The sequence below is a fragment of the Metarhizium album genome (assembly GCF_000804445.1).
Source record: "Metarhizium album ARSEF 1941 chromosome Unknown scaffold_1, whole genome shotgun sequence".
Classification (NCBI taxonomy): domain Eukaryota; kingdom Fungi; phylum Ascomycota; class Sordariomycetes; order Hypocreales; family Clavicipitaceae; genus Metarhizium; species Metarhizium album.
In genome coordinates, this window is record NW_024467575.1 from 783,458 (window position 1) to 808,787 (window position 25,330).

At 56.6% G+C, this 25,330-nt stretch overlaps 8 protein-coding genes across 8 annotated transcripts; 1 reads left to right on the forward strand and 7 right to left on the reverse strand.

The window, feature by feature from the left end:
- Positions 1-253: 253 nt before the first annotated feature.
- Positions 254-3,643, forward strand: MAM_00218 (DNA repair protein rad-5; the record flags this gene model as incomplete). The annotated part of the gene is made up of 1 exon (XM_040819017.1): positions 254-3,643. The coding sequence occupies one exon, from the start codon at positions 254-256 to the stop codon at positions 3,641-3,643; it is 3,390 nt and encodes a 1,129-aa protein (XP_040682282.1).
- Positions 3,644-4,143: 500 nt separating this feature from the next.
- MAM_00219 (NADP-dependent glycerol dehydrogenase) lies at positions 4,144-5,510 on the reverse strand (the record flags this gene model as incomplete). Its single annotated transcript, XM_040819018.1, has 5 exons — positions 4,144-4,220; positions 4,291-4,696; positions 4,770-4,834; positions 4,917-5,031; positions 5,184-5,510. The coding sequence occupies 5 exons, from the start codon at positions 5,508-5,510 to the stop codon at positions 4,144-4,146; spliced, it is 990 nt and encodes a 329-aa protein (XP_040682283.1).
- Positions 5,511-7,180: 1,670 nt separating this feature from the next.
- MAM_00220 (uncharacterized protein) lies at positions 7,181-7,561 on the reverse strand (the record flags this gene model as incomplete). The annotated part of the gene is made up of 1 exon (XM_040819019.1): positions 7,181-7,561. The coding sequence occupies one exon, from the start codon at positions 7,559-7,561 to the stop codon at positions 7,181-7,183; it is 381 nt and encodes a 126-aa protein (XP_040682284.1).
- A 3,200-nt stretch (positions 7,562-10,761) lies between these two features.
- MAM_00221 (carboxy-cis,cis-muconate cyclase) lies at positions 10,762-11,970 on the reverse strand (the record flags this gene model as incomplete). The annotated part of the gene is made up of 1 exon (XM_040819020.1): positions 10,762-11,970. One exon carries the CDS (start codon positions 11,968-11,970, stop codon positions 10,762-10,764), a length of 1,209 nt encoding a protein of 402 aa, XP_040682285.1.
- Positions 11,971-13,656: 1,686 nt separating this feature from the next.
- Positions 13,657-14,388, reverse strand: MAM_00222 (NAD(P)-binding domain protein; the record flags this gene model as incomplete). The annotated part of the gene is made up of 1 exon (XM_040819021.1): positions 13,657-14,388. One exon carries the CDS (start codon positions 14,386-14,388, stop codon positions 13,657-13,659), a length of 732 nt encoding a protein of 243 aa, XP_040682286.1.
- Positions 14,389-15,848: 1,460 nt separating this feature from the next.
- Positions 15,849-17,323, reverse strand: MAM_00223 (cell wall glucanase (Utr2); the record flags this gene model as incomplete). Its single annotated transcript, XM_040819022.1, has 2 exons — positions 15,849-17,107; positions 17,218-17,323. 2 exons carry the CDS (start codon positions 17,321-17,323, stop codon positions 15,849-15,851), a joined length of 1,365 nt encoding a protein of 454 aa, XP_040682287.1.
- A 3,040-nt stretch (positions 17,324-20,363) lies between these two features.
- MAM_00224 (ATP-dependent RNA helicase dbp9) lies at positions 20,364-22,468 on the reverse strand (the record flags this gene model as incomplete). Its single annotated transcript, XM_040819023.1, has 5 exons — positions 20,364-20,658; positions 20,718-21,102; positions 21,173-21,558; positions 21,627-22,114; positions 22,175-22,468. 5 exons carry the CDS (start codon positions 22,466-22,468, stop codon positions 20,364-20,366), a joined length of 1,848 nt encoding a protein of 615 aa, XP_040682288.1.
- A 1,791-nt stretch (positions 22,469-24,259) lies between these two features.
- On the reverse strand, positions 24,260-25,273 carry MAM_00225 (MYB DNA-binding domain protein; the record flags this gene model as incomplete). Its single annotated transcript, XM_040819024.1, has 6 exons — positions 24,260-24,288; positions 24,363-24,396; positions 24,456-24,539; positions 24,595-24,627; positions 24,691-24,738; positions 24,803-25,273. The coding sequence occupies 6 exons, from the start codon at positions 25,271-25,273 to the stop codon at positions 24,260-24,262; spliced, it is 699 nt and encodes a 232-aa protein (XP_040682289.1).
- Positions 25,274-25,330: the final 57 nt, after the last annotated feature.

Genomic DNA, 25,330 nt, shown 5'->3' on the forward strand with positions numbered 1-25,330 from the left:
TGGGGAAAAGAATTCGGTTGTCCGCATTCTTCAGTCAAGGTCGACAAAATTGCTAGCTTGCTTCCCAAACGCGATCACATGACCGCTCAACACGCTCCGTCGCGCCTCCCGCCCAAGTCAAAGTCCGGCGCGTCTCCCCACTAAATTGAAATCATGCCGCCTTGAAGTTGTCATGGAGTCGACCATACACCGACGAATTCCACTCCAGCCGTGCTTGTCGACTCTTGCGTATTGCCAATGAGTGCTCTACACGATGGAGCTTGGAGCGTCGCAAGAGCCTCCTTCCAAGAAACGGAGGTTCTTCAGAGACCCGGGCGAGATTTCGTCCGATCCCATTGTCCTCAGCCCAGGACGCGGCATCTCGCCCGTGCCGCTGAAGGAGCCTGTCAATGACCATGACGATGTAAAATCGAAATCGGACACGCGGCCTGCTCTCACTGAGCCTTGGCAAAGTGGCGCGGGCCAAATCAAATCAGAGCCAGCTGGGCCAACACTTGCGCATCCCGACGAGTCTACGGCCCTGAGCTTCGACAAGGACCTGTTCGAAAGTGTTCTTGGTGACAAGGTCAGCAATGAAGTTCTCAACATCATTCGAGATACCTGTGGCAATAACCTTGAAAGAGCTGTCAACATGTTCTTTGATGGCACGTACAAGAAGTTCCAAACCCAACAACAGCCATTGTGTGGATCCGTCTGCCAGCTCTCGCCGAATTCTCGAATCGCCCAATCTGCGATCGTCAATGAATCCTCCGCAACCATCTCATCTCTCTCTAGGGGGACTTTGCCGCGGAAGCGTTATCTAGGAGCATTTGGTGTGGAGGGCTGGGCAACTCGGAGCGGAAGCAATATTTTAAGACATGGCGATGTCGTCAAGATCGAGCGTCAGAAAATTCAACCCCCGCCACCGCCCAAGATCAAGAATAAGCTTGGTGTCGTCTCCTCACCTTCTCCAAAGCCTAATACAGCTGCCTCGAGAAGAGTCGATGTGATTGTTCGCTTTACCAACCAGTCTGGAACAGAAATCGGTCGCTTGGCCAAAGACACGGCCAGTTGGGTGTCGACATTGATTGATCAAAATGTCTGTCATTTTGAGGGAAACTGTGTGTATGCACCTGAACGACTACGAACCAACGACACCGTGTATTTGCAGCTGAGGTGTTCACTATTGCACTCTGCTTTCGACCATCGCAGCTTTAAGCTTGCCGATCATCGGCCTAGCAACTTCTTTGAGCAGAGCGAAACCGCGGATGAGAAGGAATTGCGCCTGCGCCAGATCGCACTAGTGAGACTATTTCAAGAAATCAACCTGCAGCCAACCCGGTCAAACTCAGCGGCCAAGGACGGAAGAAAGGGAATCCTTCAGGCTGCTGAAATGGACGAGCAAAAGCAACGCCAGGCTACAAAGGCCGCCGTTTCCGGCAAGGAATCAGAGTCGGTGCCCAACTCATCAGACACGGAGGAAGGAGAGGAGCTTGAGCAAGACCAGTTGGATGCTTTATACAAGAAAGCGCAATCTTTCGATTTCAACACCCCCGAAGCAGAACCGGCCGACAGCTTCGCCATGACCTTGAGACCGTACCAAAAGCAATCTCTGCACTGGATGGTGGCAAAAGAAAAAGACGAGAGGAGCAATCGCGAGCCATCCATGCACCCCCTCTGGGAAGAATACGACTGGCCCATCAAGGATGTCGACGACAACCACTTGCCTGAGGTAATAGGCATGTCTAAATTCTATGCGAATCCCTACTCTGGAGATTTATCGCTAGACTTTCCAGTGCAAGAACAGCATTGTCTGGGTGGGATACTCGCCGACGAGATGGGACTGGGAAAGACTATTCAGATGCTTAGCCTTATTCATTCTCATCGATCGGAAACTGCTAGGCAGGCTCGACTCACAAATGGAAGCATCTCGAGTGTCAATCAGCTGGCTCGGTTGGGGGTAAACTCATCCAGTATCCTCCCTGCACCATGCACGACGCTTGTCGTGGCGCCAATGTCGCTTCTGGCGCAATGGAAAAGCGAGGCAGAAAAGGCCTCCAAGGAAGGCACAATGAAGATTGAGCTCTACTACGGCAATGAGAAGACGGCGAATCTGCAAGCTTCGTGTAGCGAGACGAACGCTTCTCAAGCGCCCGACCTCGTCATCACTAGTTATGGTGTGGTGCTGTCGGAATTTAGCTCACTTGCAGCCAAGAATGGTGAAAAGTCATTTCACAGCGGCTTGTTCTCGCTGAAGTTCTTTCGAGTCATCCTCGATGAAGCCCACCATATTAAAAATAGATCGTCAAAAACTGCCCGTGCCTGTTACGAGATTTCGGCAGATCACAGATGGGTGCTGACGGGAACCCCAATCGTGAACAAGCTCGAAGATCTATTCAGTTTGGTGCGATTTCTTGGCGTGGAACCCTGGAACAACTTTTCTTTCTGGAAGACATTCATTACGGTGCCCTTTGAGGCTGGCGATTTCATGAGGGCGCTGGACGTTGTGCAAACAGTATTGGAGCCGTTGGTAATGCGCAGAACAAAGGATATGGAGACGCCCGACGGCCAGCCCCTAGTCCCTCTGCCTCCCAAGCAGGTTGATATCGTTGACGTCGAGCTGTCCAAGCCTGAGCGCGATGTATATGATTATATTTTTCACAAGGCAAAGCGGACATTTTCCAAAAATGTGGAGGCGGGGACGGTTATGAAGGCATTCACCACTATTTTTGCGCAGATCTTACGGCTGCGGCAATCATGCTGCCACCCTATCCTGGTACGAAATCGAGACATAGTGGCGGATGAGCTGGAAGCCGGTGCCGCTGCTGATGCGGCGACTGGTCTGGCCGACGACATGGATCTGGAAACTCTAGTGGCACACTTTACTGCAGTGACGGACGAGGCGGCCAGAGACAACTTCACCTATGGAGCAAACGCCCTCGAGGAGATACGCAACGAGGCCGACAAGGAATGTCCACTGTGCTTTGACGAGCCGATGAACGACCAGACAGTCACCGGGTGCTGGCATTCGGCTTGCAGGAAATGCCTGCTGGATTTCATGAAGCATGAAAGCGACCGTGGCGTTGTGCCGCGGTGCTTCAACTGCCGCGAACCCCTTAACCAGAGGGACCTCTTCGAAGTTGTACGGCACGACGACGACCAAGTCAACGGGGTGCCCAAGCCTAGGATCAGCCTGCAGCGGCTGGGTGTGAATCAGTCGTCGGCCAAGGTAGCAGCCCTGATTTCCGAACTACGGGCTCTGCGCAGAGAGCACCCGCAGATGAAGTCTGTGGTGTTCTCCCAATTCACCTCGTTCCTGTCACTGATCGAGCCGGCCCTGGCCCGCGCCAGCATCAGGTTTCTTCGCCTCGACGGCTCCATGGCGCAAAAGGCGCGAGCCGCGGTGCTGGAGGCATTCACTGAAAGGACGGGCTTCATGGTCCTCCTCATCAGCCTGCGCGCCGGCGGGGTCGGTCTGAATCTCACCAGCGCAGGGAGAGTGTTCATGATGGATCCGTGGTGGAGCTTTGCTGTAGAGGCGCAGGCCATCGATCGCGTGCACAGACTCGGACAGGAAGACGAGGTCGTGGTGAAGCGGTTTATCGTAAAGGAGAGCGTGGAAGAGCGCATGTTGCGGATACAAGACCGGAAGAAATTCATGTAAGTCGCGCGCGGGCTGCGACGCTCCGAACCTGCACGTCACGCCACCCCTTTGCTAACCGAGTAACTACAAGTGCTACGTCTTTGGGAATGATGAGCGACGAGGAAAAGAAGCTGCAGCGCATCGAGGACATTACAGAGCTTCTCAGCTGAGGCGGCACAGGGTCTGGAACTGCATGGCTCGGTGGGGGTATTTGCACCATTGTAAATTTGTAATTAACGTTAGTAGGCGGTCTAGAGGACAGTGTGGTTTCATCGTTGGCGCTCGTCTCGGCACGTTGCTTGCGAGATGTGATTTTTGGGTTTGCTGTTGAGCAGTGACGGAGTCGCTAGCACTTGATAGACACGATGCACACGACTGCGCTTGTTTATAGGGGACATCCTATCCATATCTAATTCGTCACATGATGATGTCGCTCGTGTATCTGGACATGGGCATGTCGTCCGTCCGTCTCCTTTCGGGTATTATGTCATCTCCTTCACTTGCCCGGCCCGTCGCTCCATTTACTTGACGAGAACCTGCAGGGCGGCGTCCTTGTCCTTTTCGTCGTTGAAGACGTTGACGTTCCATCTCGGGTTGTCTGCGTGGCCATGGTCAGAGAGTACGCCCTCCAGCGGGACGGTAGGTACCAGGTGATTCGGGAGTCTTACAGGTAGTGGGGATGTTGAAGCGCTGAGGAGTCTCGCCGAGCTTTTCGAGGTCCTTGATAGCCTGCGTGTCAAGCTCAATCTCCTGAAAATTCTCACGGATGCGAGAAGGAGTGACGGATTTGGGGATGACGGTGTGGTTGCCGAGGACCGACCAGGCGATGATGACCTGGGCAGCGGTGACGGTCTTGCCCTGTGCAGCGCTGAGGCGATCGGCAACAGCCTTGACCTCGGGGGTGTTGACGAGCAGAGGTACGTCCCAGTTGTTGTTGCCGAAGGCGGAGTAGGCGGTGACGATGATGTCTTTCTCGGCGCAGTACTCGATCAGGGGGGCGTTGGGGAGGCGAGGGTGACGTTCGATCTGGTTAACGGCGGGGACGCAGCCCGTGGCGGCGATGACTGCCTCGAGCTGGAAGACGAGAGAGACGATGAGTGACAAGTCCAGCCCCTTCCCGTCATTGTCAAGGCATGAATCGACTTACATGCTCAATGCTGAAGTTGGAAACTCCGACGGAGCGGGTCTTGGTCTTGGGGAGCTCGGTCATGGCTATTGTTTGCACGCGAATGCGTCAGCGCGTTGTTCGACAGGGACCGGCGGGGGGTCAGTCAAGTGGTGCGTCGTCCCGTACCCTTCCACGTCTGCGAGATGGTCACGCCGCGGTCGACGTCGACGCTGCCGTCGGCGAGCTTGGGAAACTGCTCCTCGCCGGGCTTGAAGGCGACGGGCCAGTGGATGAGGTACAGCTAGCACGGCGCGAATGTCAGCGGGGCATTGGCGTCGGTGTTGTCGGCCTGGATTCCAGCTCCTCCGAGGGGTCGCGACGCATACTCCTACCCGTGAAGCATTGGCACGAGGCGGGCGAGCCGGACAGACGACTGCAGAGACCAGAACTCACATCGAGGTAGTCGAGTTGCAACTCGGCCAGAGTGTCGTCGAGGGCCTTCTCGACATGCTCGGGCCTGTGCTTGTTGTTCCACAGCTTGGAGGTGACGAAGACGTGCTCACGCTTCAGGCCGGGGACGTCGGCGAGGGCACGCCTGATGCCCTCGCCAACCTCCTTCTGGTTGCCGTAAATCTTGGCCAGGTCGAGGTGGCGGTAGCCGGCCTTGAGCGCCTCGTAAACACCGTTGCCGACCTCGCCGGGGGCGGCCTGCCAGGTACCGTATCCAACACGAGGCATGGTGTGGCCGGAGTTGAGGGTGACGGTCTTGCCAAGAGACATTTTGCTGAGGCTTTTACGGCGAATTGGGCGAACTGGGCGAATTGCAGGGTTTTCCGGTGCGCAAGAGGAGAGAGGGTAGTTTGACGCAACCGATGCAGCTGAGGAAGTGGACTTGGCATCGTTTAAATACAGGGGAGACGGGAGTGGATACGACTGACGTGCTCGCTGTTTCTGCACCTGGGTTCCGAACTATCAAATTCATGTGGAGTCGGGAATAGCGTTATCAGCGGGCGTGTCGATACGTTGTCTCCGTTTGATTCGGGTGGTTGGCGAGAATTCAAGCGATGTGCGCGTAAAGTATGCAGAACAAGAATCGAAACTATAAAAAAAAATAGTAGCTGGTCTCGGAGAAACTTTAAAGATTCTCGTGAGGGCTTGGAGGACCCTCCGCGTCAGTGCCTGCTTGCTCCATGGCAGCACGCAGACGTCGGCGAAACCGCGTTGCTCAACGAGGGGCTACGAGTTATCGCGAGTGGGATGGAGGTGGTGGGTACGGAGTCGTGGCCCGCAAGACGGGGGGTGAGGTGGGGGGTGTGGAGGCGCACGGGGGGGCGCCCCGCCGTTTGCATGGAAGGAACGATCGATGCCATGACGAGGGGACGAGGGGACGAGGGGACGACTTCGGGTCTTCGGACAAGATTCCATGCAGCTAGAAAGCCACCGCACAGAAGCCACATGGCCGCCTTCGGCCGCGGGGCCCATCCGTCGGCCGGGACGGGTCATCTCGGCGCGCCCACAGTGCACACTGCACACTGTCTGTGTGTTTTTGGTATAAATGTACAGCAGCAGCTTTGCTCAACGCTCGGTCAGCATGTCACACCTGGCGGGACGACGGAAAACGTCGCGTGGACATGGCAAATAGGCAAATAAGCAAATAGGCACGGCGGCTCCATCTCTTCAAAGCGAGCAGAGAGAGCAAGCAAACGATGCTGCTCCCATCCGTCAACTGCCGCCCGTGCACACAAAAACGGCTCGACCTGGCCAGCGTCAGCCAGTAGTCAGTAGTCATAGAGTAGGTATAAATGCCGGAAAGACAATAGGCGCAAATATTCGTCCGCGACGAAGTGTCCAGCGGCGTCGTCGTCTTCGTCATCCTCGCAAGCTGCGTGGTGGCCGTGTCAACGGGTACGTTCGCCTACTACGCGTGCCGGCGGCGCCCCGTCCGGCGGCCGAGATGCAGAGCGGAGGACGAGGTCGGTATGGCTTGGCGTCATGAGGAGACGCGACGACATGCCTCTGCACTCATCTCTGTTGGTGAGAAGTAAGGGTCCGAGTGTGAGGGATCGTGTGGGAGACAGCAAAAGACGCCGGTGGGTGGGACGAGAGAGAGAAATGCATCGAATCGTACCATGTAATGGGATACTACATGGTTGGGTATGAAAAAAAGCCAACCTCGACTCCAACCAACAGTTCCGTCGCCCAACAACGAACCGCTCCCCGTCTCCCCGTCACTCGATACGTCAAGAGTCCCATCATACACTCTTCAAACTAGCCACATTCCGAGCCCCGGCCCGGTATCAAGTCGAACAGAAGCAAACGCCCACCCGGCACGTGCACCGCGTCGACGTAAAAGAACACGAAAAGCAACTCCTCCCACCCCGTCACGTCGGCCCAACCTTCAAGGTCAAACTCCGACTCGACAAACGTGCGCACAACTCCCATCATGCCAGCTACTTGGGCGGCTCTTCCTCTGATGCGGCGGGAGGCGGCGGCGGCGGCGGCGGCGTTGACTCCGTGCTCTTTGACGAGCTCCTGGATGACTTTGCGCGACGACGGCGACGCTTCCGATACGTGAAGCGGACCGAGGATCGATACATGTACAGAAAGGCGCAGGTCGCGATGAGAAACACGCCCAGGATGATGCCCAGCGCGATGCCGATCTGGACATTAGTAGCGTCGGCCGAGTCGCCAGAGAACTGCCTCCGTTGAAAGGCAGCGCCGTCAAGCTCCGCCGCCCGTCGCGGCACGTCTTGCGACCCTCCAGAGCGCCCATGTGCCTCCGTCCCGGCCGCTTGCGCTTGGAGCTGAAGCTCCCGGGGCGGAATGTACATGCCGCTCGGTGTCCTGTTGCCGCTGGGGTCCTGTTGCTCGGATGCGGTTTAGGGAACGCTGTGAGACGAGGCTGTGGTCAACCCGAGGCCGAGGGCCATCCGCGTACAGTGGCAGCGACAAAGTAAACGAGGGCTCACAAAAGAAACAAGACATTTTCCTCGCATGTTCTACATCAAGAAAACGCCAGCCCGGGCCAGGGGTCGGCGGGAGAGGATGGCAAGCGCTCTTCTTAAAACGCGCGAGCGGGAGATGCAACGGGGGCCGTTGGGCAGCATGGAACGACCTTGTTCAACGTTCCCCGGATTTCTGATTCTTGTCCCTCGCCCTCTCGGGGAGGAGGTCATGCGCACCGGGGGAAGGGTTGTGGAACCGGCGAAGCAAGCCAATACGGCTTGCATACGCGACTTGCATGGGAAGGGCCATGCATCTTGTTCGGGTCTGGCAACCTTGATGGAACGGGCGGAGGAGATCATGCCGCATGCAGCTGGAAAGAGGCAGGTCCAGCCGGGCCTATCGTGGACGCTGTCCTTGGTCCAACATGTAACTCGCAGACGAGGGCGCGAGGCAGACCGGGGCGACGATTCGTATGACTTGTGGGCGGGCGGGCGACGGCGGGTTTGTCTAGACAAACTCGATGGATGTTGGGCATTGTCACATTGTCGCCAAGGGAGCTCGGCTTGGGGCAGCACGGACGTCTTTCTTGTTCACATGACCACGGACGAGAGATGCGTGACTTGCTCGCCCCGGTCCGAGGCCGTCGGTCCGAGGCGTGCAGTCCGTCACCAAGCCAGTTCCTTGTGCGGCGCGCCCGATCTTCCCTCTCTCCCTCTTTCCACGCCGAAGCCTACGTGAGAACGCTTGTGTCTGCGTTTGTTCTTGGGTTCGAAAAAGGAGGGCGGGGGAACGACACAGGCAATACCATGTCGTTGAGACGCCAAGGTGGTGGGAAGTTGGAAACCCTGACCTCGATGGGATGTCGACCTGCGGGTCGGGCAGCTGCTAGGAACAGGGAAGAAGAGAGAAAAGTAAAGGGAAAAAAGGTCCTGGTCGCATCAGGAACGGAAAGAAGAGAGGTTCATCGTGTGGTGGTATCTTTGCAAGATTGGGCGCCGATTGGGTACGAAGGAGAGACGAGGCGCTCGTCTGCTCGGGTGGCTTGGTGGCTCTCGATTGGCGCTTATTTCAGAGCCGAACACAGACGGTCCCTTGATTCATGAACCGCCATCCAGGACTCGACAAGTCCTGCGCACCCGGTCGGACGAGAGGGCCGAATGTCGCTGTCGCGTTGTCGTTGCGCGTGGCCACGCCCGTGGTCTGGGGAAGCCGCGCGTGGGGACCAGACAAGGACAAGGCGTCAAAGAAAAGAGAGAGAAAAGGCGGCTGCGTGAGCCCACGACACAATTTTCTGAATAATTGCATCCTCTGGCATGACCGTAGTCGCCAAACGGACCATGCGAGGCAGAACCCTCTGCCGGACTGGCTGCACTTTTCCTTCTCTTCCGGCTCTTGGGATGTCGAGCTCCCGCCATGCCAGCTCATCAGGCAGCGTCGTGAACCGTTCCCGGCTCGTTTCAACACTGCACACAATGTACATGATCACCTCCACCAAGTAGGGACGTAGCATCGCATTCCAGATGCAAGTTGGCAGCCACGACGCAGTTGACAAACGTGTAGTAGTGCGGCCCTAGCATCTCCGACCGATACCGACTCTTCATGGCACGGCAGTGCCCAAAGAACCCGAGCCCACGCCGGTATTTCAACTTGATTGGCAGATGCTCCAGTCGAGTGAGCTTCACGGGCCACGTCTACACGCGAAGCGACAACCCGGCACTGAGCTCGCAGGAGGTTCAACCCTCAGAAGATCAGTGCACTCATCCATAATGACATGTCTGCGGCGCCAATCCTCCGCCACCCTCGCCCTTGCGCAAATGCCGTGGAAGCAGCCGTGACAGCGCAAAGGCAGTGAGGAACACGGCCGAAGCAGCCCAACCCTCCTCCCACGTTGCCGCATTCCGCGCCCAACGGATGGCCTCTCGCCAAAGTGGCAGTGACCAATGTCAGCGACGACGACGACGACGACGACGACGCAAATGGGCACCCGTTGCATGCTCCCAGTGACATGGGACATGGCGTGTTTTTCTCACCGCGCCCGGCCAGTTCCGGAATACACATTCTCCAGACGCACGGAGCGGGAGGCGGCACCGCAACAAGATCCGTCCGAACCCATCTTGTTTCTTCTCATCCCGGGATCCTCGCCTCTCCGCCACTTTCTCCTTCGACCTGGCCATGGCCAGCCACTGTCCGCCTCGTCTCGTCCGTCCGTCTCGGGTCGCGTCAGGATGCTAGGAGGCAAGATTCGTCCGTCCGTCTCGTGTCGCGTCAGGATGCTAGGAGGCAAGATTCGTCCGTCCGTCTCGGGTCGCGTCAGGATGCTAGGAGGCAAGATTTGTCCGCAAGACGCCTCAGAGGCCGCCTGCTCTTCCGGTGACGCACGTCGAGAGGCGCGGCTCGAAGAAGAGGGACGTCGGGGTCCGGCTTGAGAAGCGCCGACGTTGCCGCATCGCCTACGACGTTTGACGTGAGCGTCGCCAGCACCGGTTCGCCGTCGATGGAGACGGGTCTCGACTCGACTCGCGACTCGTGGACGGGGGTAGCCACTGCCAGCCAGGGCACCCGGCGGGTCGGTCAGCGGCCGAGGGCGGGCGGGCGCACAGCGTCGTCGTGCTGGGCAGGCGCCGCTGCCGCTGATCCGCCGGGAATAGCTGGCAACGCAAACAACAAGGATCACGTCGCAGCACCTGCTTGGCGTTTCGGCAGCCTCGGCGACTGGGGCCGCGGCTCGGTCCGCAGGTTCAGCAACGTAAACTTTGACTGGATACAGAGTGCACGTAATGTGTGTCGTCTCCTCTCTTCTCTACGTATCGAGGCGGCATGGCAAACGGTCCACCCTCGAGCAGTCACTTCCCACAAGGCCAAGGCGCAGGCGCAGGCGCAGGCGCAGGGCATCGGCATCGGCATCGAGACGGTCAACGACCAGTATTATATTCAACGTCTACAGATGGCATGCTCTCGGGGAGGAGGGAAGCCCCGATGGCACCAGCCTCGCATCTACTTAGCCCAGGAAACCTCCTCCGTCCGCGGCGTGGTGACGGCCCCGTGGCGCTCCTTTGCAAGCACACCGTGACAGGTCCAGCTGCGCCTAGGCAATCTGTAGCACGAAGCTAGGGCCAGCCAGCTGTCCCGGGAACTGGCTCATCTCGATGCTCGCCACAGGCTTCTCAGCCAGGGCCCCGTCGGCGCCTCGCTTCAAGGCCACGAGACCCAGCGCGCCGTCCTGGTTTCCGACAAACAAATACTTGCCATCAGCCGAGGCGCTGAACATGCGAGGCAGCTTTCCTCCCGTGGACGTCAAGCCCACAAACTGCACCTTCAAAGTGCCGTCTTTCCGGAGGAGGCGGAAGTGAGCAATGCTGTCCGTCTCGCCGCCCGTCAGGCGGTTCGAGACGTAGAGGCTCTGGTTGTCCGGAGCGAGGACGACTTCTCCCGCGGCGGCCTTGGCGGGTGCGTCCGCCTCAGACTTGAAGGTCGAAACGGTCTGCACCGGCTCAAGCTCGATGCCCTTGTCATCCGTGTACTTGACGGAGTAGACGACGACGAGGTTCTTGATCTCGCACAGCACAATGAAGTACTCGGCCTTGCTGGCACCGGCGGGGAAGAAGGCGCCGTGCCGGGGGCCGCAGCCGCCGGGCTTGACAGGGACGTGGTTGACAATCTCAAAATCCTTTTGGGTGTTGAGGATGAGGACGTTGTCGGTGCCGAGGTCCATGACGGCGACATAACGTCCCGAGGGGTCCAAGAGGGACTGGTGAGGGTGCGGCTTGGCCTGGCGCTCCTTGTTGGGGCCGACCGTGTCGTTGGAGGCAATCGCCTTGGAGAACTTCAAGCCGCCGCCGGACGTGTCAAAGATGTCGATGTTGCCGCTGCCGTAGCCCGCACCAACCATGCGCGACTTGTCCTTTGTGAGCTCGAGATGAACAACACCAGTGCTACCCTTGGCGGTGCTCACGGGGTTAATGGTGTTCTTTTCGAGGTCAAGCTTGAGGAGGCTGGTGGTGTCGCCGTTTTCGTCGACGGCGTACAAGAGGTTTGGCGGTGCGAAGGCAGCCCATGTCGGGTTGCCGGTCGCGGTCGCGTTGCCTTTGGTGACGAACTTGCTGCCGTCAAAGTCGACAATGGCGATCTTGCCCGGGGTGTTGACGATGAGCTTGGCCGGGCCCTGGGTCTGGGCGGAGTCTGCAGGCTTGCTCATGCTGCCGCTGCCGGTGGTGTCGTTGTTGTTGTTGTTTTTGTGCTTGTTGCAGGAGGCTGCGGCTGCCACGGCGGCGACGAAGAAAAGTCTCGGAAGCATGGTGGCGGTGGCGGTGGTGGTAGGGGGGGTTTCGATGATGATCAGCAGAAGAGGAACAAGTTGACTTATATACTTGTATAATAAAAAAAGAGGGAGCAAAAGGAAAAGAAAGAGCCAAGATGGAAATGAAAAAATGGGATTTTCGAGGGAATGAAATAGTTTTCTGGCCGGATAAAGAGCAGGTCAGTGAATGAGATGCTCGGAGACCTCGGCCTCCAAGTAAGCCTGGACAAAAGAAGAGCAACAGGACGTCTCGCGTCGCAGGCCAAGTTATAGGCATACCTGAACAAAAGATGCGCGGCCCTTGGCGCATTAATCTGACGATGCGAATATGTGACGAGGAAAATGTGGCGCTTTGTACGAGGCTTCAGCTCCAACACGCAAAGAAGTCTACAACAAAAAGAGAGAGAGAGAGAGAGAGAGAGAAGAAGAAGAAGAGGACAAGAAGAAGACGGCTCTTTATTTTTGGGCAGAACAAAGCCAAGTGGTGGCAAAGGCCGCGATGTAGGACGGCATAGACGCGCCCAAGGGGGGGGGCAAGGGAATGCCGAGTACGTAAGTATAAATCTCCGCGTCGAGTTGCAGACTTTCCCAGCAGAGTGACGGGGCGAGTAGGTGTTTGAGCATGCTGGAGAGAGGGTGCCGGGGACGCCGGGCACTGGACACTGGGCGTCTGGCGGTGACTCCTGGAGACTCTTGTCTGCTTCCGGTTGGCGTCGAGATGCCTGGGCGCCATGCGTCTCACCAGCCAGCATCAGGCTAGCCGGGCACGCAGTAGCGAGCAGTGTATTGGTCCAGGACGGCCCCGGTGCAGGCCGTGCAACCGGGTCTTGTCGCCCGTGCAAAGACCGGTCATTGTTCGAAGTGCGTAGAATGAAGTTTGAAGTTGAACGTTTTCACTGGGTGCTTGGTGCTGGGACTGACTGAAGAAGGAGAAGGAGAAGAAGAACACAATGAATGAATGAATGAATGAATGAATGGCACCACCTGACTTGATTCGCTGGACAAAAAAACGGGGCGCTGCTCGGTACCAGAAAGACGGCAGCACCCCTGAGTCCTCGCCAATCCACATGCACGTCACCTTGAAACAATGAGGGCGCGGTTCAGTTCACAAAATCCAAGGCCAATCTTTTGGACCCGGATTTCTGACCAAGAAACAAGGGCAGGAGTGACTGGAAATGGCGCAAGCGTGCCCTTTTCAGGCGTCTGTCTGTCTACGCGCCGCCTGCGGCTCGATACGTGGCGGATAGGGATAGACAAGGGCGTGTGCAAGTCGTGGTAGCTCTACTTGTGTATATCTGCCTGAATTGACGCCAAAAAGATTGACCCCGACGTTGCGAATCACACCCTAAAACGACGACAGAGTAGCGCGAGTAGTGAGAGAAGAAGAAAAGACGTGACACTGCGCCTCCCATGTCCCTCGGCCCCCTTTTCCCTTGTTCTGCCCGCCTGCGCCTGCTGTAGTACGAGCCTGCGATGCTACCGAATCCACGGGCTGCAAACCCCGGGCGGGCGGGCGGGCGGGCGGCTACCGAAACAGGGGCTGGCTGTGGGGGGCCAGCTGGGGTCTGGCCCGTAGCAGACCTGCACGTCCGTGGCATGTCCACTGGTCGCCGGGACCAATGCAGACTCCGGACCCCGGACCCCGGACCCCGGACCCCAGACGGAGCACCGGAGCCGTCGCGCCTACCACGTCAGGCCCACGGCCTTGCGCTCGTACCTGTTGGCCCGATCGGCGCGCTGCAGCAGGTTCTCAAACATCCAGCGGCCCACGTCCTCCCGGCTGATGAAGTAGCCGACCTCCCTGTGCTCGACGCCCCCGTCGCCCTCGACGTGCACGCGGACGGGCCTGTCCGGCCTCTCCCCGTTCTGCAGCAGGCTCGGCCGCACCAGCACGAACCGCTCGCCGCTGCCGTTGAGCGTCTGCTCGGCGACCCTCTTGTCGGCGTGCGGCGCCCTGAGGCCGACGTGGTACAGCGGCGCGAACAGCAGCGGCACGTCGCGCCCGTGCCGCGAGATGCCCGTCGTGCTGACCACGGCGAGCAGCGGCCTCCCGGCGACGCCCCGCGCCCGCAGCGTGCCCAGCGCCTCCAGCAGCGCCGCCACGCCCTTCTTGCACACGTCCGGGTCGTCCATGGTCAGGTTGGCGTTGACGCTGCCGCCGATGCTGAAGTTGACCGCGTCCACCATGGCCCCTGCCCCGGACGGCCGGACCAGCACCTGGGCCACCGCGCCGGCGTCGTGCGCGTCGCCCTGCCTGACCACGAGATTGCCCGGCTTGTCGGGGAAGTGCGCGTCCAGCTTGGCCGGCGTGCGGCAGAGCGCGATGCACGTGTGGCCCGCCGCCACGGAGCGCTTGAGCGCCGACAGCCCGCACCCGCCCGTGGCGCCGATAAAGGCAATCGTCTGGGTCGCCATGGGTTGGCTTCGTTCGAGTCGTGGGGCAGCAACGGTCCGAGGTCGGTCGTGCTGCTTGTCCTTTGTTCCACCGAGTAAGTGTGCTCGTCGTCGTCAGTCGTCGTCAGTCGCCGCCGCTGCTGCTGCTGATGATGATGATGATGGTGATGATGACGATGATGATTTAAAAGACGAATAACAAGAATCACAGCGGCAACGACCCGACACGTATTTATCTACCTCCCCTCCAACCTCCGTCACAAGCCCTGGACATTCGGCCTTCCGTCCCCCGTCGGCACGCCTCGTCACGCCTCCCTCGCCTGTGCATCCATCCGCTCGCCGTCCTGCTTACGCAGCACAACTGCTGATTGGCCCGCCCCGCCCCGCTCGCGCCTTCGCCCTCTCTCGTCCCCTCGCGCCCGCCGCCCGCGCTCCGTCGCCCGCTCGCGCCCAGAAACCCTCGACGCCTTGTTTCCGTGTCCCCCCGAGCCTCAACTCAACTCGACGCATTCCATACATTCCTCCTGCACTGCAGTGGCGCCGCATTGTCCCCCAGGGCCCGACGCGACGCGGACTGCGTGGCACTGTCGCATTCAAGCCCCGACCCCGAACCCCCCAGTCTCCGCCGGCACCAACGTCAAAGGGCAGCCCGGCCCACCTCTGCCCACAACCACGTACTCCGTCACCCACAAGAGAATCTGTCAGACTCGCCATCCTGCTTCGGACGGCGCCTCGTTTTCAGGCCCGAGTTGAATGCGAGAGAGAACCAAAACCCGCGCGGGTCCCGCTGACGGGATGGAGGAAGACGTGCCGCTTGGACACCACCCCACATACTTGAGGAGTACTAACTATATAACATCAAGTTTTTTAAGGTTCAGGATACCGGCCCCCCAACAGTTCGTTCCCGCTCCGAATGGCAGCAGAGTTGCCGGGCCGCTGCCGAGCAAAACACTCATCTTGATGAAACCCGTCGAGAATCCTCATAAAGCTATGCTGCAAGGTGCTAGAGCGACGCTCTTGGCAAATCTTGGATACTATTTCTTATTTCTTTAATTAACCGTATTAGTGGCACTTTTTTTTAAATTGCCAAGGAGCGGACGACCAAAAGTCATTAAAGATCCGGCCTGAATACCGCGTGAGCCTTCTTCACCTCTCCGGAAACCAAAATCGAACTAAAAAGGGGGGGGGAAAGTCAAACTCGTACCAATCCCATACATACAGTGTGTGTTCTAGTGAATAGTGCTCGTAGATACAACAACTTCGTGGCAGAGCCATGCCAATACTGAAAGTAGAATGACGCGTGGGTGAGAAAGCATTTTTGGTGCACCGAACAGGAAGAAATTGGAGACCAGAAGCAATCCAAGGAGCATAGCCATGAATGCCGCGTAGAAAGAAGCCTTCCAAACCATACCGCGCCGCTTCTCCCAAGAAACAGAGGGCCATCAAGTCAGATCAAACGTCATCGGGGCACATGTGCGCGCTTACAGCCAGAAAAGGGCACATCCAGCAATGATCATGGCCAACGCACTAGCGCTCGCCCTGGTACCGCTGTTCTTGCCATTGCCACGCTGCTCGCTGTTGCCACTGCCACAATCCTGATTGAAAGTCTTGGAATCGCAGCCGCTGCTGCTGCTGCCGCCGCCGCCGCTGCCGCCACTGCCAGCTGAGCCACCGGATCCTGAATTGCCGCTCGGGCCGCCCGATTTGCCACCAGAGTTGCTGCCGCTATCGTTACTGTGGTCTTGGCCAGTGCCGCTAGTGCCGCCGCCGGGGATGGATGCCGCCGTGTTCTTGGGCTTGCCGGCGCTCTGCGAAGCAGAAGACTTGTCCTTCATCATGTTCAATCCGGTACCCTCGAGCGACCCAAGGACGGTGTCGTCGTCTCCATCAACGACGGTGTTGTTGGTTCCTGCAACGCTGTCGTAGATGTAGCTCTTCTTGTCGTTGGTGCCCGGAGCGCTCTTGGCATCGTAGCACTCCATGGTGACCTCGGAGAAAGTGGCATAGAAATAACCGACATTCTTGACGTCTTCAGCGTTCCAGTCGATAGGACCACCGGCCCAGTCGACGGTTCCCTTGGCATTGGTAGAAGCGCCGCCCGGCCAAATGGACAGCTGGACACGGCTCGGAGTCTGCGGGAACATCCAGCTTTGCGACGTCTCGTTCCAGGTGTCCTTGCGCAGTTTGGATCGGCCCACCTGGCCGTCAACGAGCCAGTCAATTCTGTCGGGAGTCCAGCGGATTTCGTAGTCGTGATAGTTGTGGAAGGTATCAGACAAGCTAATGTTTCCAGAGTTGTGGTAGTCGGGAATACCCTGGAAGTAATAGTTGGTCTGGGCAGTTCCGAGGTCGACACCGACAACTTCATAGTCGATTTCGTCCTTGACGTCGGAGAGCAGGATGAAGGCGGTCACGACACCCTGGCCACGGCCGGTCTTGAACCTGGCCTTGACGTTGCCATACCACATGTAGGTGGTGGAGGCCAGAACAGTTCCAACGCTATTCTTGGGCATGGTCAGCAGAACATTTCCGTCCATGTAAGCAGGCTCCCCCTGGGATACCCAGTCCTTCTTGCTAGCGTCTCCACGGTATTTGCTGATGTCGATGACGCTATCGAGGTTTGTGAACTTGGTAGTCTTGTCCTTGCAAACTGGTGCGGGGACACAGGCTTTGGTGCTGTAAGACATGCGAGGATCGCAGCCACCCAGGCAGTAGGCGCCGACACCACACTGGCCATACTCTGCAGGTGGCAAGGTGACACGGGTTAGCAACCAAGTGTCTGTTGGCCTGATGCCGCATGTATACCCAGAGACGCAAGCAGCAAGAGTCGAGCGAGGAAGGAAAACTTACGGGAACAGCAAGGTGCCTCTTCAGGACACTTCTGCGTAAGAGAGCACGTGGCCGCCAGAGCGGAGCAGGCGCCCAAGAGGGCGGCGAGTGCAGCGGAACGCAGCATGCTAGAGTTGTTGAAAACTTTGGTAGCGAGCGGCAGCAAATGAATCGTTCCGCCAGCCGACGAAGGCCGGACGAGTTGCGGCTGATGGAAACGGGATTGATGGACGGACAGTCGGGCGAACGGACAGCAAAAAGACGGGCGCGGGCGGCAACAGGCGACGACAAAGAAATTATTATGCCAAGGGTCGCGATGGGAAGGAACAGACGCGAGAGACGGGGCGGAAATACGCGGACGCAGGCGACGGCAAGCACGAAATGAAACGAGGACGAGGACGAGGCAAAGCGAATGTGGTGTAGTCGGCCGCAAACGAAGGAAACGGCCGTAGTTGGAGATGCTCAACCTACACGAGGCCCCTTGTTTATCATGTCGAGCGCGTGAGGAACGAAAGATGGCACCTGCGAGGACGGAAAAGCCGGAGTGGCAAAGGCGGATGGAGCTAGAGACCAGTGAGACGAGACATGATGACACCAGACAGCAGACACAACACACAGCAAGGCAAACAGGGGGGGGGACCAGCACAGGGGATATAGCCAGGCGACCAGGGCACCAGGGCAAACGAATTCCAACAATGAGCCAAGTGCTGGCTGGGGCACTTGAGTACGGGGTGGTAGTTGGTCCATGTACGGAGTACTTGAGTGAGCAAGTACTTGGTTGACGGGTGCGAGTCCCGTTTACGACTACGTAGTACGTACTACTGCTCAACTGGGCGGTGGCGCCAGACGACTCGAGTGCCTAGCGGTGCCGGTGGCCGGTGGCAAGGTGGACGGACTGCTGGCTGTTGGTGTGCGACTTTTGTCTGTCTGGTCGACTGTTGAAGTATTTGTCCAGAGTGCTCTGTACGGATGCTGGTACAGACTCCGGAGGCATGGTTTATGTCTGCAGCGGCGCGTGGCGAGATGCCCAATGCCACCCTCACATCAATAAATGCTCCGCGTGGAGGGCGCCGTACGTCGTACCCCGTGTTTTGTAACTCTCAATGGCACCTGCCTACTCCGTACCCAAGCCTACCCAAGTAGGATCCCGACAAGGCAAACTTGAGCCGCTGGCTGGGACCAGTGAAATCCCTGAAATCCGCACATTTGTGCGACCTCGGTCGCTTTCCAACACTCGTACAATCTCGATGGCAGCGTGGAACGGCAGCAAACCTTTTTTTTTTCTGTTTCCTTTTGTTTTTGACGTCGGCAACCTGCATATGCACAATGCAGGGACCTGCCCAATACCGCCCCCTTTTTTTAATTAAAAAAAGGAAGAAAAAAAAGGCTGTGGCGTGCCTTTGAGTTTTAGGTGACGTGTGTCACCCACCGGGACCAAAACAGCTGTCAAAAGGCAACGATCCATCCGTCGCGGCAGCTGCAACATCACCACCACCACCAATGTGCATGGATAGATGGTAAAAGGCTAGGCATGCGCAGGAAACGGGATACCATCAGACCGTCTGTCTTCTTGGATGGAATGTGCAACGTGCGGCGTGTTGACGGACAAGCGACGCCTCGGCTCGTATTCCTCGCGACAAGCAGCTTCCGAGAAGGGTCTAGTGTCATTGGTTCCAAGCGCGAAAAAATGTGGATGAGATACATACGTACGCCGCGGCATTGTGGGGGCTGGTCAGGGGTACAGCCCAGACGAGTGGGGTGGGGCCAGGGGCCAGATGGGACCTCGACCTCGACACCCCCGTTGCGCCCCGACAGGTCGGACTCACCATCAGCCGCGCTGCTGGGCACCTGGCAGCACAGATGGCAACTTATCTGCCTGCATGAGCAACTGAACAGCAAACCGCAGCCCACGTACGGATTCATGGCCCATTGCAACACGGTGAACCATCAACCGTAGACAAGTCGGCCCCTCACCAAAGGCATGGTCAAAACAGTTCGACCCGTGACGGAAATTTCCATCCGAATATTTGGGTCATGTCGTGGTGGAGCAGTCTTCTTCTGGAACATGTTCCATGAACACTCCGACAATCCGCCAGCAGTCTTGCTCGATAGACAATAACTATGCAGTCGCCGGCTTGGCAAGACGACAAGACTACGGATGGCGTAGTCGTAAAGCGGCGCGTTGGTACTGCTGCTGCTGGCCAGCACGTAGCACGTTGACCTCGTCTGTGGTGCCTGTGATCCCAGGCGGTACGAGCAGAGGGCAGCCCTGTGATGGCGTGGAACGACGAAGATACCAGACCAGGCCCGCTGGTCGCAAACACAACTGCAAATCTTTTCACCTCTTCTCCGTACGGAGCGAGGACTCCAAAGAAGCAAAGGCCGCCCCTGATTCGTGGGGCGTGGGCCGTGGCAGAACAGATGGACGGAAGATGTCTCCAGGGCACAAGATGAAAGTCACCTGACATTCCGGCCTTTCCGTCCCCAATGCTTCTCGGCTGGACATGAGCAGCTGTGTTTGCCCCACAGGCGGAAATGGAGAATGAAATTTCGTCTCGTCGGCATGAATTCGAGCACGACTCCCCCTTGCGACATTTCCAGCACACGGGTGCGACGATGGATTGATGTCCACTGCAAACAGTGAGATTCGGACTCTGGAGGTGCAAAAGTAGACGGCTCTCCGTCCAGGTTGTCCACGAGAAGTCCATCCATGGCATACTTTTGCTTCTTGAAAACACTCGTCGTTCGTCCTGGACTCCTGGCGCCTGTTACATGCCGCATGGGACGTACATACACTTGCCGGTACGGAGTATCAAACCCGGCGGCGGCGTGGCACGGCGCACAAGGTAAAGAAAGACAATGCAAGCCAGGCCGGCACCTCGCACGGGAGTGGCTGGGGTGCTGGATCACGAATGGAAGTGACGGTGCCCAGAACCGCAACCTGACACCGACGAGACATCAGCTTCACGAGTGCGGTGCGACATGTCGCCTAGGCACGCCGCCGGAGGACTGTTATTGGCAGCGGCCCCCATCTCCGTCAGCTTGAATCACATGAATCCGTCAATGATTAGCTACCTAGGTACTCCGTACTCCGTACGTTGTTCCCAATCGCCGTCGTGCCTACAGAGTAGATGTGAGACTCGAGTCTTAGACCTCGACACCGTACCTTACTTCGTTTTTCGCCTTGCCTTGAATGTCTTGAGAGGATCGCTTTTCCTAGCGCCAACCCTGAACCCGCCCCGTTTTGTGCCTTTGCCCTTTCCTTTTCCTTTTCCATGGCCACGTAGCTTGCCGGGCTTTCTCAGCGGAACAAAACCAATATCGTCTTCTGTCAGGCCCCTCTTGCCGTCCTTCGGTAACAAGTATTCCGGAACGTGCTTCAGATGGGCTTGCTGTCTCGCCGTTCTCAATTCGCCGTCGTGACGGAGGTGATTGATTTCCGACGGGTTCTCTTCAAAGTATCTGCATCGACGTTAGAGCCGGCTTGTCGCGACGTCCTGCTGGGGTCCACGCAGTCTCACCTCTTGAGTTTTTCGCTCTTCATCAACTCTTGACGTAATTCCCGGGTTCGCGCCTCGCGGACTGCAACCTTGGTGACAGCGCGCAGAGCATCGTTCATGCGATATCGAAAGGCCTCAACTTGCTTCTGGTTGAAATTGTAGGGCTTGATTTCCTTGCCCTTCTTGGCCTGCTGCCTCGTGATCCTCGCCAGAACCTTTTCATCATTCTCTGCACTCAGGATCGATGTCGGCATGTGTTTCCGAAACTGTTCCTTGGGAATCACAAACGACAAGGCCATCCCGGCCTTGCCGGCTCGTGCGGTCCGTCCAATACGGTGCGTGTATGACGAAGCGGATGTTGGGAGATCAAAGTTGATGACGGCAGCCACGTTCTTGAAGTCAATACCTGTGTGCCGTGCTGGTAAGTATGAGTCTGAATATAATGTTGGTGGAACTCCTCCAGACTGAAAACCTACCTCGAGAAACCCCGTATTCCTTGTCTCGTCGTGATGCCTTGCGCTTCTTCTGGGGTCGTCGTTCTTGTCTCTCTACGGAATCCTCTTCCTCCCCGCCTTCATTGGCATCTTCCTCGTCCGCTCTTTCTTCGTTTCCGAGGACCTCCTTCTCGTCTGAAGCAATAATAATGTCATAAACATTGCGGTTGAACTCTTCCACGACATGGATTCTCGAGTTTATGGGTAGTTCCGAGTTGAGAATACAGCTTCTAATGCCAAACTGCTCAAAAAAAAGCTTTAATCGGTAGCATCGGTCGATGTCGGCGACAAAAATTATGCATTTGCCCTTGACCAGCTGCAGCTTGAAAATGATGTAGGCCAGTAGGAACTTTTCGTCCTCGGCACACCTGTTAATGCCAACGGGTTAGCGACGGCGATTCACTTCTGTAGCGCCTTGAAGAAAATGGAGACTTACTTTGTGACCAGCTGCGCTATCCCCTCGCCTTCAGCGTCTGGTTCTTCAAGGTCAAGCAAGGTTGGCGCGTTGTCGCGGTAGAAAATCTTCTTGAGCGAATTAATTTCCGCCGTAAGGGTGGCACTCATCATGATGGTTTGTATCCCTTTTGGTATGGACCAAGAAAGGTTCTCCAGGTCCTCGTCATATCCAAACGATAACAGCAGATCAGCCTCGTCCAATACGAGGTGGGAAAGTTTGTCGAGAGAGAGGGGGGACTGGTTCGACTTCACGTTATACCATGCTCGTGCGGGAGTGGATATGACAATGTCGGGACTCGTGGATAGTAGAGACCTCTGTACGGCGTCGGACAGCTTATCTGTCAACTTGACAGCGCGAACATCCTTGGCACAGAAGGACGCGAATTGCTCAATGGCTTTGTGGACTTGGTCGGCAAGTTCTCGAGTCGGTACCAGTATCAGTGCAGACGTCGAGGCAACAATGTCGGTCTAGCACCGCGTTACAAAGAGCTCAAGCATGAACGTTGTGATCAGACCAGGACGACGTACGGTTTTTCTCTTGAGGATGGCATCCAGGACTGGAAGAACATAAGCTGCAGTCTTTCCTGAACCAGTCTTGGACTTGCAAAGAACATCTTTCCCATTAAGTGCCAGCGGAATAGCTTCGCGTTGGACGAGAGTAGGTTTGAGGAAGCTCTGCGCGGCAACGGCTTGGACAAGGCGAGGGTCCAGCCCAAGATCCGCGAATGTGAGCTCTGCATCAGCCGCCAACTCTGATTTTGGGCGTCCTTTGTTTTCAGGCCCGGGTGACGGCACACCGTTCTGGTCGAGCTTACGCTTCATGGTTGTTGTGTGTCAGAAAGGTAGTTCCTGGGGACGGCAGAATGGTGGCTGGGTTGAGGCGAGGAGTTGCTAGAAATCGTTATCAGATATCAATCGCTGGAGGGAAAAAAAAAAAAAAAGGCCTCCGCTGGACTGGTGCACGCCGGTCCCCACTGGCGGGTGGCCCTACCCTATACCCCTACGCAGCCTCCTTTCAACATTGCACACGAAATTCGAGATTTGTCGTACCTTTTCTGTCGCACCTACCTGTGTCGCAAATGGACCGCCAGAGAATGACTAGTTGTGTGTGTTTCGATCTCGCATATATATGGCTGCAGACATGTCTCGGGTGAAGCGGACAACGCAAACGGGAATGGATATTCAAGTCCCGTCTTCTCGTCTCATCACTCTTTCGGGACGGGTAATGTCTCCCCACTCAAGTCGCCCTCCAATATGCCGACTGAAAGGCGTCGACAACATTGGAATGTGCCTAGGTACCTAGGTAGTTAAGTTGCATTCTATAACCTGACAAGCCTAGATAGAAGCTTCAAGGGTGGATCGCTTCCCGCTTCCCGCCTTCCGCTCGAGTAACTGGTACCTCGTCACGGACTGCCCTACGAGGTTTCATGTACCCCTTATGGTGGGGCACAGGATCGCGGCAAGATGCATGGCGTGGTTGGAGGAGTACTTCGATGAGAAGTCCACATTCTGTTGGATATAGACCCGTCAACGGAGTAATTACCTACCTGTGTATCCATGTACCTACCAGCATATTTTAACTAGGTAGGTACTTCCCAGTTGCATGGCCACAGGCAGATACTTTAGATAAAAGCGCAGCGCACCATGCTGACGACTTCCACATCAACAGCAATATACTCAAGTACCTGAGTACGAATAACTTGAATTGGGGGTATAACTAAGCAAATTGGCTCTAGTTTTCCGGACAGAAAATATCAGAATCATCTCCTCTCCAAGTATCCACCATGGATGTCAAGCCTTTGAAGGCGTTGCCGTGTCCATCCTGCTTCTTATCCTCAGGAATAGAAATGAAGCTACCGTAACCATGATACGGTCTATTTTTTTTTTCCTTTTCAAATCCCACCGTCGCCAATAGCCAAGAACACCACAATTGTGCTCGTCGCGTCGAGTTGTTGGGAACTCAATACCAAAATCCCCCCCACACACGAGGCGGCCGCCATTATTTGAAGCCGTACTTATATCCCAGCACCCAGGCCGCCAGACTGTGAAGCCATTCTCTGCTGCCCCCTCTTCTCCCCCTCCAAGCGAAAGCAGAATCCCACCCGAAAGCCCTGGCCGATTCCAGACTCAACTTGAAAACACACACAAACAAACATCTAGGTACAGGAGCAGCATACCAATGTTGAGCAACGCGACCATTACATAGGAGAGTGAACAATGTCGACACCAAGAGATACACAGGAAATAAAACCCACTTCGGACGAGAAATACGCCAGTGTCTCTTGGTCATATTTGTCCCGCCTTTTCCAACCCCAGTCATCATCGCAACGGTTTCATGTCGCAGCTGCACAGATCATTCATGTGGTAGTGAGTGTATCAGACTACCCACTACCACCATCTCCCGACGGGCTCTCGGCAGATTAACCACGAATTAGAGACTCGCGAGAGTCTATTGTCGTATACCGTTTGGCGTTGCAAAACGATTGTGTTCGACCAGAATACACGGAACAAGTAAAACACCAAAATTAGCCGCTAAGAAGAAGAATTGCCCAAACTGGATTCAGCCAGCACTAGATTAATTGACCCCGACCAGAAGGGAAGTTAGGGGCGAGGCTACCTGCCCTTGCTGTTCGCGAAGAGATCTGTAATAGTGTTAGATGAATGGGCTGCGACACTACAAACAGCCACGACAAGCGACTGTGGCCGTATCACCTACCAGGGAAATGTTCTTTTGCATATTGTTCACAGGCCTTGTTTGATCTGTTAGCAAGGCTACCCTCATGTCATGTGTTCACTCTCTATTTCGTACCTTTGCCGGCTTGCCAACCTTCTGGCCAATCACTTTCCACTTGTTGTTTTCGTATTCCTTTATTGCATTTAACAAGGCTTGACTCTTTTTCTCAGGTCAGTTCAAGTTACGACATGTACTCGGGCCACGGGAAACCCACTTCATCTTCCGCGAACTCGGCGTAGTGCATATCCTGGCCAAAAAATTAGCATACCAATATACCATCCGTTTCTCGTTGGACCAGGAAGAAACAAACCTTGTACCAATGCTTCTTGACCGAACCTTCTGTTCTGGTGGGGAAGGTCTACACATACAAAAAAGAAGACCGTGAGCTTGAATTCCTCGGTCAAAAGGACAGAGCGACATACCTTGGCTATCTCTGCCCAGCTGTTACCCGAGTCTCGCATCATTTTGAGCCGCAGTTCTTCTTGCGGCGTCCATGGGGTGTTGGTGCGACTCTTTTTGGCCGGAGGCGGCTGCGAAGGCGTTGCATCTTCTGCGGCAGCCTGTGGCTGAGATGTCGAAGTAGCAGTCTGGGGTGTGGAAGGAGTGGCAGCCGGCGCTGGTACTTGGCTCCCCGCAACAGGAGCAGCAGGCGCTCCGGCAGCCGAAGATGGAGTAGTACTTGGGGCAGGTCGCTTTCGCTGGCGACTTTGTTGTGCTGGGGTTGGGGTTGGGGTCTGCTGCTGAGCAGCCGAGGCACTTGGAGGTTGAGGGACATTCATCGGCGGCTGGACCGGAGTAGGATGATGCTGCTGCTGCTGCTGCTGCTGGGGTTGTATGCCCGACTGGGGAGTTCCATATTGAAACTCTATGCGCTGCTCGGTTCGGCGTGCCATGTCAGGTTGGTAGGGATGATTGCTATTTTGCGAATTCTGGTCAGCAATTTCTCACAG